The sequence below is a fragment of the Puntigrus tetrazona genome, chromosome 20 (assembly GCF_018831695.1).
Source record: "Puntigrus tetrazona isolate hp1 chromosome 20, ASM1883169v1, whole genome shotgun sequence".
Taxonomy (NCBI): domain Eukaryota; kingdom Metazoa; phylum Chordata; class Actinopteri; order Cypriniformes; family Cyprinidae; genus Puntigrus; species Puntigrus tetrazona.
The window spans coordinates 18,202,715-18,214,566 of NC_056718.1; the positions used below are offsets into that span (position 1 = coordinate 18,202,715).

General features: G+C 38.2%; 1 protein-coding gene across 6 annotated transcripts in view; it reads left to right on the top strand.

Annotated features, from left to right (window-relative positions):
* cdc42bpab (CDC42 binding protein kinase alpha (DMPK-like) b) overlaps positions 1–11,851 on the top strand; it is a 47,807-nt gene extending 35,956 nt beyond the window's left edge. For 3 of the 6 annotated variants that reach the window (XM_043219308.1, XM_043219311.1, XM_043219310.1), the window contains 18 exons: positions 145–261; positions 564–644; positions 895–1,000; positions 1,277–1,413; positions 1,576–1,715; positions 1,807–1,888; positions 2,644–2,863; positions 2,985–3,047; positions 4,038–4,330; positions 4,442–4,736; positions 4,844–4,941; positions 5,344–5,428; positions 5,582–5,705; positions 5,858–5,975; positions 6,780–6,897; positions 6,979–7,136; positions 7,723–7,797; positions 9,754–11,851. In XM_043219308.1, the coding sequence (XP_043075243.1) occupies positions 145–261; positions 564–644; positions 895–1,000; positions 1,277–1,413; positions 1,576–1,715; positions 1,807–1,888; positions 2,644–2,863; positions 2,985–3,047; positions 4,038–4,330; positions 4,442–4,736; positions 4,844–4,941; positions 5,344–5,428; positions 5,582–5,705; positions 5,858–5,975; positions 6,780–6,897; positions 6,979–7,136; positions 7,723–7,797; positions 9,754–9,885 (2,442 nt within the window). In that variant the 3' untranslated portion in view covers positions 9,886–11,851. The remainder of the gene's footprint in view (positions 1–144; positions 262–563; positions 645–894; positions 1,001–1,276; positions 1,414–1,575; positions 1,716–1,806; positions 1,889–2,643; positions 2,864–2,984; positions 3,048–4,037; positions 4,331–4,441; positions 4,737–4,843; positions 4,942–5,343; positions 5,429–5,581; positions 5,706–5,857; positions 5,976–6,779; positions 6,898–6,978; positions 7,137–7,722; positions 7,798–9,753) is intronic. The other 3 variants (XM_043219312.1, XM_043219313.1, XM_043219309.1) reach the window with 2 other exon arrangements.
* Position 11,852: the final 1 nt, after the last annotated feature.

The window sequence follows — 11,852 nt, forward strand, 5'->3', positions numbered from 1 at the left end:
CTGGATGCACATGCTTTGTTCTGCTTAGAGGGTGTAATTCCAGCAAAATATTATTTTCATGATAAGCTTTATGGTCTTGATGTATTATAGTCTGTGCCGCATGACACATTTTGTAAAGATAAATACCATCTTTTTATGTCTTAGCTTGACTCGGCAGATTTTACTCCCTCCAACACTCCGTCACGAGATGAAGACTCAAGATCCCGTCGTATATCACGCTCACGCTCTCCATCCACCGCCAGTGACATGGAGCCTATTGAGGTATCATTTAGACTCTTAAAGGAATAGTCCGCCTAAAAAAATGAAAATACAGTTTTTTCCATGAAGCACAAAAGCAGATGCACCGGCCAGTCTTTTCCATATAATTAATGTGATCCAGCCAGGATCCAGCGTTTAAGATGAATGTTTTTGTGTTTCACAGAAGAAAGTAAGCCAGGTTTGAAATGATGACAGAATTTTCATTTTGAGTCAATTATTCCTTTAACTCTTACTGTTTATACTCTTGTTCCTTAACTCCTGTTTATATAATAAAATACACTCATGTGTTGGTGTCCTCTTCTTAGTTGATTGACCACACGTCACGTAGTCTTCAGACTCCAACAGGCAGATCAGGCTATGGGAGCTTGGGACACTCATCACCTAAGGTAACTGTTTACATCATAACAGTAGAAATGTGGCAGTCTCTATAGATTACACTACTATTTTCAGCAGCCTTTAGTGTCACATGATCCTTCTGAAGTCATTTTAATATGACATTTCTTATTGTTCTGTTTTTAGGATTCATTTATAAACGGTGTTTATTTGAAATATACGTTTTTGAAACCTTAAGGCTATGTTTGTATTGGAACATCTATGGGTATGGTTGTGTTTAACTACATGTTCTCTGCTCCACAGCCCAAGGCACACCAGTTTAGTGTGAAAACCTTCACCATTCCCACCAAATGCGCCCAGTGTACCTCTCTGATGGTGGGACTTATCCGCCAGGGCTGCACCTGTGAAGGTGGGCAAAACGGAAAAGAAAGTCTGGGTCTTTAAAGTAGTAGAGACAACTCTCTTTTTGAGATTTTAAAACCCATATGACTTAATTCTTTCTGAAGAACACACAAAGAGAACAAGCATACATGTTTAATATTTTCCCTGTTGTGTTCCACAGAGGAAATAAAGTCATAAGAGTTTGAAACAAAAATAAGGGTGAACTTTTCAGGTTTATAAGGATACCTTACTGTCAGAATGCTCAGTAACTCTCACTGCCACTGTCTTCCATTTTTCCTTACAGCCTGCAGCTTCTCTTGTCACGTCACTTGTGCTGATAAAGCACCCTCTGTGTGCCCTGTCGCACCTGACCAAACCAAGGGCAAACTGGGAATTGACACTCAGAAGGGCATTGGGACTGCATACGAGGGCCATCTTAGAGTACGTTTATAAATATGTTCATATTTTCTTCTCTATTGATCACTCTTTTTTTATTATGGCATTTAGATACCTTTTCCACTGTTGTCTGTTTATCTGGATGTACACTATTGGCCACAAACTTTGTTTGCTGACTTTTAATGGAGCTTTGACTGTCTTTGCCAGATACCAAAGCCCACAGGAGTGAAAAAGGGTTGGCAGAGGGTCTGGGCAGTGGTATGTGACTTCAAACTTTTCCTGTATGAGCTTGGAGAAGGAAAAGGCGCCCAGCCTGGTGTTATAGTTAACCAGGTCATTGACATGAGGTGAGGGTTATCGTCATTTAAGTCTGATGCTCCAATATTTAACTAATAATATGTCATATTATTATACTTGGCACGCTTTTATCCTAAACAGGGATGAAGAGTTTTCCGCCAGCTCTGTTCTGGAGTCTGATGTTATCCATGCCAACAAGAAGGATATTCCTTGTATTTTTAGGGTAAGAGCGTAGAGAAATTTGTAATTTTTTTTTTCTGACAGTTTCCTATGACAGTGAAATTTTGATTATCATTTTGAAATTATTTAGCTTGCTATTTATGTGGAAACTATTGTAGTAGAAAGTGTTGTTGCTGTTGTTATTATTATTATTGTTGTTTTTATATGGCCCCAAATTTTTTGAAAGATAGTGTATACCTTAAAAAAAATACCATTTGGAATTTTTCTTGAACTTGGAATTTGTTTACATTATGCCATAATTTGTTAATTATGTTATACAGGTGGGAGACTGAAATGAATAACAATATTGGAAAAAGTGCTTATGAAACAATTTATTCACATTTTTACTATGGTAAAAATTTTAATATGTATTGATATTATTGTCATATTAAAGCAAATGCAGTAACTACACTACATTTTGTCTAAATTTAGTTATAACCAAAATCATATTTCTAAAACTTTGATTTGTTCTGTTACAAACAGACATTCATCTTAGTTCCAGTGTTGATGTAATAATTGCATTGTGCCTTTGTAGATCAAAAATAGTTTTGTTTTTTGTCCTAAATTCTTTGATTTCCTCTTTTATGAAGCATTTTTCTCACAATGGTTTCTTTTTAAAAATATCACAGATCAAATAGTAGCGATCGGGGGATTATGTAATGATGATGACTGAACTAACTATAGCCTCAGGCAGTCGTTAGTCATTTCAAGATATTTTTTGAATAACTTTTTATACATTGTTCTCGGTTCATTCCACAGGTAACAGCATCTCAGCTGTCCGCCTCCTCCAGTCAGAAGACATGCATCCTGATCCTTGCCGACAACGAGCAAGAGCGGACGAAGTGGGTGTGCGCTCTAAATGAACTGCACCGCATCATGAGGAGAAACAAGCTGAAGGAGCGCTTTGTGTATGTGCCTAAAGAAGCGTACGACAGCACCCTTCCTCTCATTAAAACCACCCAGACTGCTGCTATTATAGGTACAGAGACACACAAAACTCATATCAACACTATGCCAGAGAGCAAACACTTGAGACTTTTACCAAATCTTTTATCCCACATTTTTGATCGCCATTTTTGATCCTCACAATTTCTGCGTAGACCATGAACGGGTTGCTTTGGGGAATGAGGAAGGCCTGTTTGTAATCCACATCACCAAAGACGGTAAAATATCCTTTATTAATACTCCTATTTCTTTGGAAAATGTAGGCTGGTAATTTACAGTTTGTTGGTTTAAACTTCATTAAACTTCCATTTTGACAGAATAAATTAGTCTATTGCATTGAAATACCAGATGTTTACTTAATTTTAGGGAGAATGAAAACAATGACCGATAAAAATATAGCTTGATGGAAAACGTAGAACCCAGGCTGTTAAGAGTGACAAATAATGGCTGTTTTTAGTATAGCTTCTAAGTGTGAATTATACCTTTCTTTGCATAAAAGCAGATCATATTTTTTTTCCACATGTTCCTGTTTATCAGAGTAGACATCTGACATCTTTACAAATCTCTAAAAATAAAACTTAAGTTTAACAGATTCCAGAAATGTTTGGGATGTTTTTAAAATTATAATAAAATTAAAGAACTAAAAGCCTTTCAATTCACATCAGCCAATATTTTATTCACAATAGAATATAGAGAACATATTTTACACTTGTATGCACTCATTTGAAGTTGAATGCCTGCTACAGGTCTCAAAGAAGTTGACAAAGAAGATAACAAACGACTAAAAAAGCAAGAAATGTTTAAAAAGATTCAGCTGGGAGAATATCTAGCAACTAATAAAGTTCATCGACATTATATCTGTAGCATGATAAGCTATAAAAAGGATGTCTAAGAGAGGCAAAGTCTCTTAAAAGTAATAATGGGCAGAGGCTCTTCAATCTGTGAATAAAAAGATTGTATAAAATTAATTTCATTCAAGTAATTGTAAAGTTTCTCAGTTGAAATATTTATGTTATGTATGTTCTATTGCAAATAAAATATTGGCTCATGTGAATTTGAAATTCTTTTAGTTTTCATTTTATTCGAATGAATTCAGAATTCATTTTATACAGTGCACTACCATTGCTAAGTGGACTGGAAGTCCATTAAAACTGAATTAACTGATACAAAACCAACATTCATTGAATATTTTTGTTTTTTTCTGCTAGAAATTGTTCGAGTGGGTGACATTAAGAAAGTGCATCATGTAGAACTGATGCCCTCGGAGCACCTCATGGCCGTCATCTCAGGCAGGAACCGACAAGTGTGTCTGGTCCCCATGGCTGGGCTCGATGGGAGGGAGATTGACAAGAATAAGGTGGCAGATACTAAAAACTGCCAGGCACTGGTGTCTGGGGTTGTACGCAATAGCACCTGCTTCTGCCTAGCCATTAAACGGCAGATCTCCTGCTACGAAATTAACAAGAGCAAGTCTCGCTACTGCCATCTGATGGACATACAAGTACAGTATTCAGAACCCTTATACACAGTATATACAACTTATTATAAATAGTGTTGACAATCAACTTTGCTAGCTTACACAGCAGCACCAACAGATATTTCTATATCTCAGGCTCCAGGAATTGTCCAGTGGATGGCGCTCCTCGGTCAGCAGTTGTGTGTAGGCTACCAAGCGGGCTTCATGCGATACAGTGTGCATGGAGATGCCCCTCCAATCAGCTTGCTTCACCCAGATGACCCCACGTTGGCGTTTATTAGGGCAGACAACTTGGATGCCGTTTGTGCAGTGGAAATCTCCAATAAAGAGCTGCTGCTCTGCTTCAACAAAATTGCAGTGTATGTGGACACACATGGCAGACGGTCTCGCCAGCAGGAGCTGATGTGGCCCGCGATGCCCACCGCCTGCTGTGAGTAGAGAAACTCTATTTACACTTAAGGGTTAAAGACAGGGGTCAAGGTGTGGCTGTGAAAAGGTTTTCTTAGATTGACCTTGTGGGTGATTTACATCTCGCAGGCTACAACGCCCCCTACCTGTCAGTCTACAGTGAGAATGCAGTGGATGTGTTTGATGTGAACACCATGGAATGGATTCAGACCATTCCTCTCAAAAAGGTTTGCTTATTTCAGTCTTTGAAAAATGTTATTTAATTTAACGTTGGCATAATATACGTGTGCTGTGTATATTTATTATGTATATACAAAACCACACACACACATAATATATATTTTGAAAATATTTACATGTGTATATACATTTTCTATATTTTTATTTCATAATGTATTTAATATATAAACATATTTTTCTGAAAAATATCAATACATGCATGTGTGTATTTATACATAATAAATATACACAGTATACACATATATATTATGCAAACAAAACATTTTAATTTCAATGTAATCAATGTGCGATTGATTGTTTGACGAGACTTCTTTAAAACTTTTTATTTACTAAAACAAATAATTCATCTTATAAATTTGTAAAAAAAAAAAAATAAAATAACTCTGCAGGTCCGGCCATTGAACATGGATGGCTCTTTGAATCTCCTGGGCCTAGAGACGGTTAGACTCATCTACTTCAGAAACAAGACTGCAGGTAAAGCCACTGTCAGTAATTCAGTAAAATGCAAAAATTGTTGACTTTTTTTTGTTTATTTAGTAATCCTGTTTGATGTGATGAATAATTAACATTTGAATAATATGTCTGATAATGCATAATGTGTGTGTGTGTGTGTGTGTGTGTGTTTAGAGGGGGACGAACTGGTGGTGCCTGAGGTGTGTGATAACAGCAGGAAGCAGATGGTACGCAGCATGAGCAACAAGAGACGATTCTCATTCCGTATTCCTGAGGAGGAGAGACTGCAGCAGAGGAGGTGAATGACACACACACACACATTTGTGTTTTCATGCTAAAAATACAACCAGAACTGACAGTTACAGACAAAGTTCGTAATACATTTGTAGTATGCTTTTTTAGGTCTTCAGTAACTTCAAGTAATAATTTTACTTGTGTGTGTGATTGCAGAGACATGCTGAAAGATCCAGAGAAAAGGAACAAGTTGATCTCAAATCCTATGAATTTTAACCATGTGGCTCATATGGGTCCTGGCGATGGAATGCAGATCCTCAGAGATCTACCAATGGTGAGAGGCTCATCTTTAAAGGAACATTCACGGTTCAGGATGTTGAGATTAATCAACAGCATTGTGGCAAGATTGATTCGATTGATCGATTGTTACAAAACATAATTCACTTGTTTTAATACTGTAACTATAGTTTTTTTTTTTTTTTAAGAAAATGGGCAAGTGTTTTTTTGTGTGTGTGATATTCAACATTATTGAGTTGACTGAGCTTAACTTCGGCTTAACTCTGTTGATATCCCTTTCATGCTTTCATGCCTAATTTTTATGCGTATTTACCAAGCCCCTCCATTTTTGGTTTGTGCACTACCCTTTAATAGTTTGGGTTCTGTAATGAATTAAATATTAAGCAGCTCAGCTTCAGCTACATTTTTGTAGTAATGGCTGCTGTACATACATTTTTGCCATCACAGGAAAAAAATAGTTTTTAAAATATATTACGGTAGAAAATGTTAAATTGGAAACATATTTAACCATATTTCTGTTCTGTTCAGCTGTATTTTTGATTAAATAAATGCAGCCTTGGCAAGCATAAGTGACTTGTTTCAAAAACTTTAAACAAATCTTACTGACCCCAAACTTCTGAACATAAGCATTTGTCATCAAATAACTCTCAAGTCTCTACATTCATGGGAGAGTCAAAGGTCATTTATGCATCTTGTACTGACATGTCAATTTAAAGATCTCACTGCTGAATAGTTTTTTTTCATCAAATCATGTTTGTCCCACTCATTGCATGTCTGTGTGTCCCTGCTCTGTGTGTGTGTGTGTGTGTGTGTGTGTGGTGTTTCTCTGTGTAACCTGTAGAATGTGCGTGCTCAGGACAATCGAGCCGGCTTCAGCGGTTCCGTCAGCATCCCCTCAATCACCAAAAACCGAGCTGAACCTGGGCGATCCATGAGCGCAAGCAGCGGCCTGGGAATGCGTAAGTACACATCTGCTCTTACGTTTATCATATTCCATTCATTCCGTTCCAAACTCATTTCTTTCTTCTCTTCTCTATCAGGGTCCTCGTCTCAGAACGGCAGCGCTTTGAGGAGAGAGCTTTCGAGCGGCAGCTACAGCTCTAAACGCCAGACCATGACGTCGCCCTCCGAGAGCTCGCTGTCGTCGGGAGGGGGGATGGACTTGGGCGAAGCGCCGCTCTCTCAGTTCGATAGAGAGGTGAGTCGTGATGTAGGTGGAATCGGGACAGTGGTATCTTCATTACCTCATCACATCAAAGCCAGATTTTGCACTATGCAGGGACGTCACGGCACATGACCGGCAAGCCATGGTATCCATGAAGATTCAAATTGAGCCTTATGCTGTCTTGTGCTGTCTAATTTACTGCATATATAAGATTCCTATTTGGCAATTAGACATGAATGGCCTCTCAAAGTGTATTCTTATTGATGTTACTCAAAATTTATGATATTTCTGCACACCTCCTGACTTAGAAAAAGCAGCTTGCCCCATCCCTTCCCATCAGGCCTGTAAAGGTGGAACACTTACAATGTAATAATTTGCCCCAAAGAACTTGAATGCTAGTGAGCCTTAGTGCTTTGTTCCTCCCACTTGCTTACGCCACCTTATGCCTGCCGCCCCATTCCACTACATCCAACAGAATCCTTAGCAATCCACCCACCCCGCGCCCTTATGTCACCCGTCATCTCCCCATACCGCTGTGCTTTGAGCCTCCCGGCCGCCCCATTCTCCTTCAGCAAGTTTGAAAGCCATTCTGGCACTCAGTCTGCCCTTTCCTTCTCAGTGGCAGGCAGTATCGCCCTCGGAGAAGACCCCTGATCTGAAAAGGGCTTTAAGGACCCTGCTTAGTAAAATGAAGGTAAACGTCACACGTTTGCAGTGAAACATACACTCACTCACTCACACACACACACGCCTGCTGTCATACGCACACTCAGGCAGCCCTGAAAAGTGTTTCTCAAGTATTCACTGCTCATTTTTGAAGCTCACAAACTTATCCTTCACTGCCCACGAGCGGCTGCGGTGAAGCAGAGAGCTTCGGTTGGGAATGGCAAGCTTCCATTCGCATGTTTCACCTTCATGCCGCTCCTACTGGCCGCCCTGTGTCCACTAGAGAAAAGGTTCTTGATGTGGAAAAAAAAAAGAGAAAAAAATATTGGTTTTTACTCCAGGGGGCGCTAGAGTTACGGTAAAAATGAATGTCAAAAGGCTAGTTAATAAACATATCAACTTGTAAAAGACTACACTGATGTGCTGTAGCGCCCCTTGTGGTAAAGATCGGTATGCAACACATGCGTTTTTGGTACAAGCTTGTTTAGCTTGAAGCATTTGCGTTCAAATACTCGCAAAGAACACGATTCAAGCCTTAAAGTGTGGAATCAGCTTTGCTTTGAAGCATCGATAGCTTCAAACCACTGGCTACGAGTTATATGTTTGAAGTTGAACACTTGTCTTTATGCGTTGGGCGTTCATGTAACTTGTTTTATTTACTTCGTAGTGCTTTGTTGTCAAAAATGCAGCCGGATTAAAGAATTTGTAGACATGGCAGAGCCAAATCAGGAAGATATGTGCTGTATTATACAACGTAAACATTCGAACAAATGCTTAGTTTGAGTAGTTTAGCATATTTCGATTTTTTGCAGTTTTTATTTTTTGTGTTTGTCCATACAGTACATTTTGACTTCCCAAAATGCCTTCTTTTGTGTTTCACAGAAGAAAGTTACAGGTTTGGAATGACGTGATCCCAGTTAACTGGGTTTTAGTTGCACCCTTTTTTGCACAATATTTGGACTCATTGCATGTGTACACTACCATTGAAAAGTTTGGGGTCAGCAATTTTTTTTTTTAATTTCTCACAGCAAGGATGAATAAATGTGATTAAAATTTACAGTACAGATTTAAAAAAAAAAAAAAAAAAAAAAAAATAGTTTTGTAGAACTTTCTAGATCATAGTATAAAAAAGTTCCACATCCCACAAACCCACACAGGGTTCAGGTGCTGGACAGAAAAATCTATAAAAACAAACATATTGTCCGCACACTGCTCTCACTGCTCCTTAAAAAAAAAACTTATTGTTGAATTATTGCAACAATATATTATTCTTATTCACTGAACTTTAAAAACATCAAAGAATCCTAAGAAATATGTCACTTCTACATAAATATTAACCAGCAAAACTAGATAAGAATAAGAAATGTTTCTGGAACACCGAATGATATTAGAATGATTTCTAAAGGATTGTGTAATTTTGCTGAAAATTCTGAAAAAAAATTATATTTAAAGTACATTCAAACGGTACAGAGCCCCACACATGACATGAAGGATAACAGTAGACTTAAAATAGTAGACTAAATTAATTTATTAATTGTGCACATGTTTAATAAAAATAGAAGCGAATATAATATAAACGAACTAGCAAACTGAGCATGCTATTTAGCACATCAAGGAAACATATCGTGACAAATAGTGATGGCGTGCATGTTTTAATAAATTGATTTCTTTTTTCTTGCATGTCATGTGCAGGGCTCTGTAAAACAGAACAGTTAAATTGTAATAATGTTTTATAATATGCAGTTTTAACTGTATTTATGATCAAAGAAGAGCAGAAGAGACTTTCAAAGCCATACTGTCCCCAGACTTGTGAATGATAATGTAATTAAAAGCTTCATACGTCCACCTTCATTGTCTTTTTCTTGTGCGTATTTGAAGGAAAACACTAGAGCTAAATGATTACAGTAGCTACTTTGTAAGCTTACGAAATTCTGTTCGTAGCGTCTCCGTTTTTTTACAATATTTCTTGGGTTTTGTTTTGCAGGACTCCGATTCGCCGCGGCACTCCACTGCCTCCAACAGCTCCACCTTCAGCAGCCCGCCGAGCCCCGCCTCCCCGCACAAGACAAAGTCCCTCTCGCTGGAGAGCACAGACCGCACGGCGTGGGACACATGATGGACTCAGCAATGAGCCAATCACAACAAACTCTTGAGTCTGCCCCTCCCATAGAGTCGCACCCAGGCACTACAGGCCCCTCCCACTTAATTTGCATAAAGGATCACCACTGCGGGAACATACAAAGGACAACCCACACCGACACGAGCGTTTGTATGTCTGAGCGACCAGGACACGCGGAAGCCGATTGGACGAAAAAGGGGGACGTTTTAATGTGACTGGTGTTTGTACATAGACCGGGTTAGGGGTCAACTTTTATTTATTTATCATTCAGCCATTTCAAGGTGGAAAATACTGTCACGTCCCTCACACTGTTCTTCAGCTGTGAACCGTACGGGAAGGATGATTCCATTCTAGAATCCCACAAAAAAAAATGCAATGATGTATATTTTTTATTTGCTTTTAAAAGTGACGTGTGCAGTGATTCGTTTGTTACTTCAGCTAAATGGATGAGAGACCGCAGATATCGGGCGACCTCGTCTATCGCTTCCTGTCCTAGATTTGTAGGAATTTATAGAGGCTTTCTGACAAGACGACATCTTGGAAATCTGTTACCGTAATTATCGCCAGTCTCCGTGTAATCCGAACCTTCCGTGAGCCAACATGACCTGTGAAAACGCATCACAGTAATGTACATAGGTTAAAAGTATAGTATAATATATAATAAGGAAATATTGAAGAGATAAACTATGTGGAAAAAGAAAATCTCGTTGCTTTTATTTTTTAAAAATTATTTTAATATACTCTCGCCAAGACCATTTAAAAAGCTTTAGTTGCATCGGTTATTTTAGACTTTTATTTTTGGTTTATGAGACGATATTGCCTTGTGTATTTAAATTTTTTGTTTCTAAATGACAGGAATTTGAAGATTTTTTTTTGAGACACAGCTGTTTTGCTTCAAACGTGCTTTAATTATAAAACCCGCGTCTCCGTTTTGCTTTATTGAATGACAGTACATGCATTGACCGAAACTGTACAAATATCAGCAAGGTTGCATACAAATATCATATTTCTGCAATCTAGAAGCTATTAAGTCCATATTGTGGAACTGGTCCAACATGTAATCTGAGATTTGCTTGGTTTTGTTCCTGGATGGGTTCGTCTAATGTTACACTATGGGAAATACTTACCGCACTTTGCTTCACCCACATAGTTTGGCTCTTTCTACTTTGGAAAAAATGTCTTTTCAGAAAACTTTTTTCATGGATAATTTAGTAATTTTATCCCGTTAAGTGTTAAAACATTCACCACTGCTATTAAATGTAAGGTTAAACTTTACCATTAAAAACTATTGCAAAAATCTGCTCCCACAATGCCAGGATGTATTTGTCATTATGCGGTTGTCAGCCTGCGTTTCTTTCCTTCTCCGAGGAAAAAGAAATGTTCAAAACTTCTCAGAAGTCACTCGTTTAATAAGCGACACAAGCTTCACTTTGTTCCTTATTCAGTTAGCCGTTGATTGAATCAGTTGCACTCCTAGGCTTCACGAATTGGTTTGTGCACCATATTCTGTTCCTTCCATAAAGTGGGAAACTCTGGCAATTTGATTATTTTTGTTAAACGTTTTTTATAATTAATTGGCTCTCGATTTTGTAGCATCATTCCATCTGTAGAAAGCACATTAGAGACTAGTAAAATTGAAATGTCTTTGCATTTCACCAACCTCTCAGACATTACATTTATGTGCTCAGTCTCATCTCACTTCATTCGTTCTTTGGGATAATGCTTTGTAATCATTTGTACAGTTTTGCATGTCATAATTGATAATTCCATTTGTTCCTCGGTTGTGTTTTGTCTCTCACTCACTTGACAAAGGTGGATATCACTTCAAGCAATGAGGAATCGTTTTGCACAGATGTATCAATCAAAGACTGGGTAAACTGGCCACTATGCATATATGGAGACGTTGCTATATTAACCTGACGCTGATGTAATTCAATAAATGGAGGGAAATGACACACACGGAT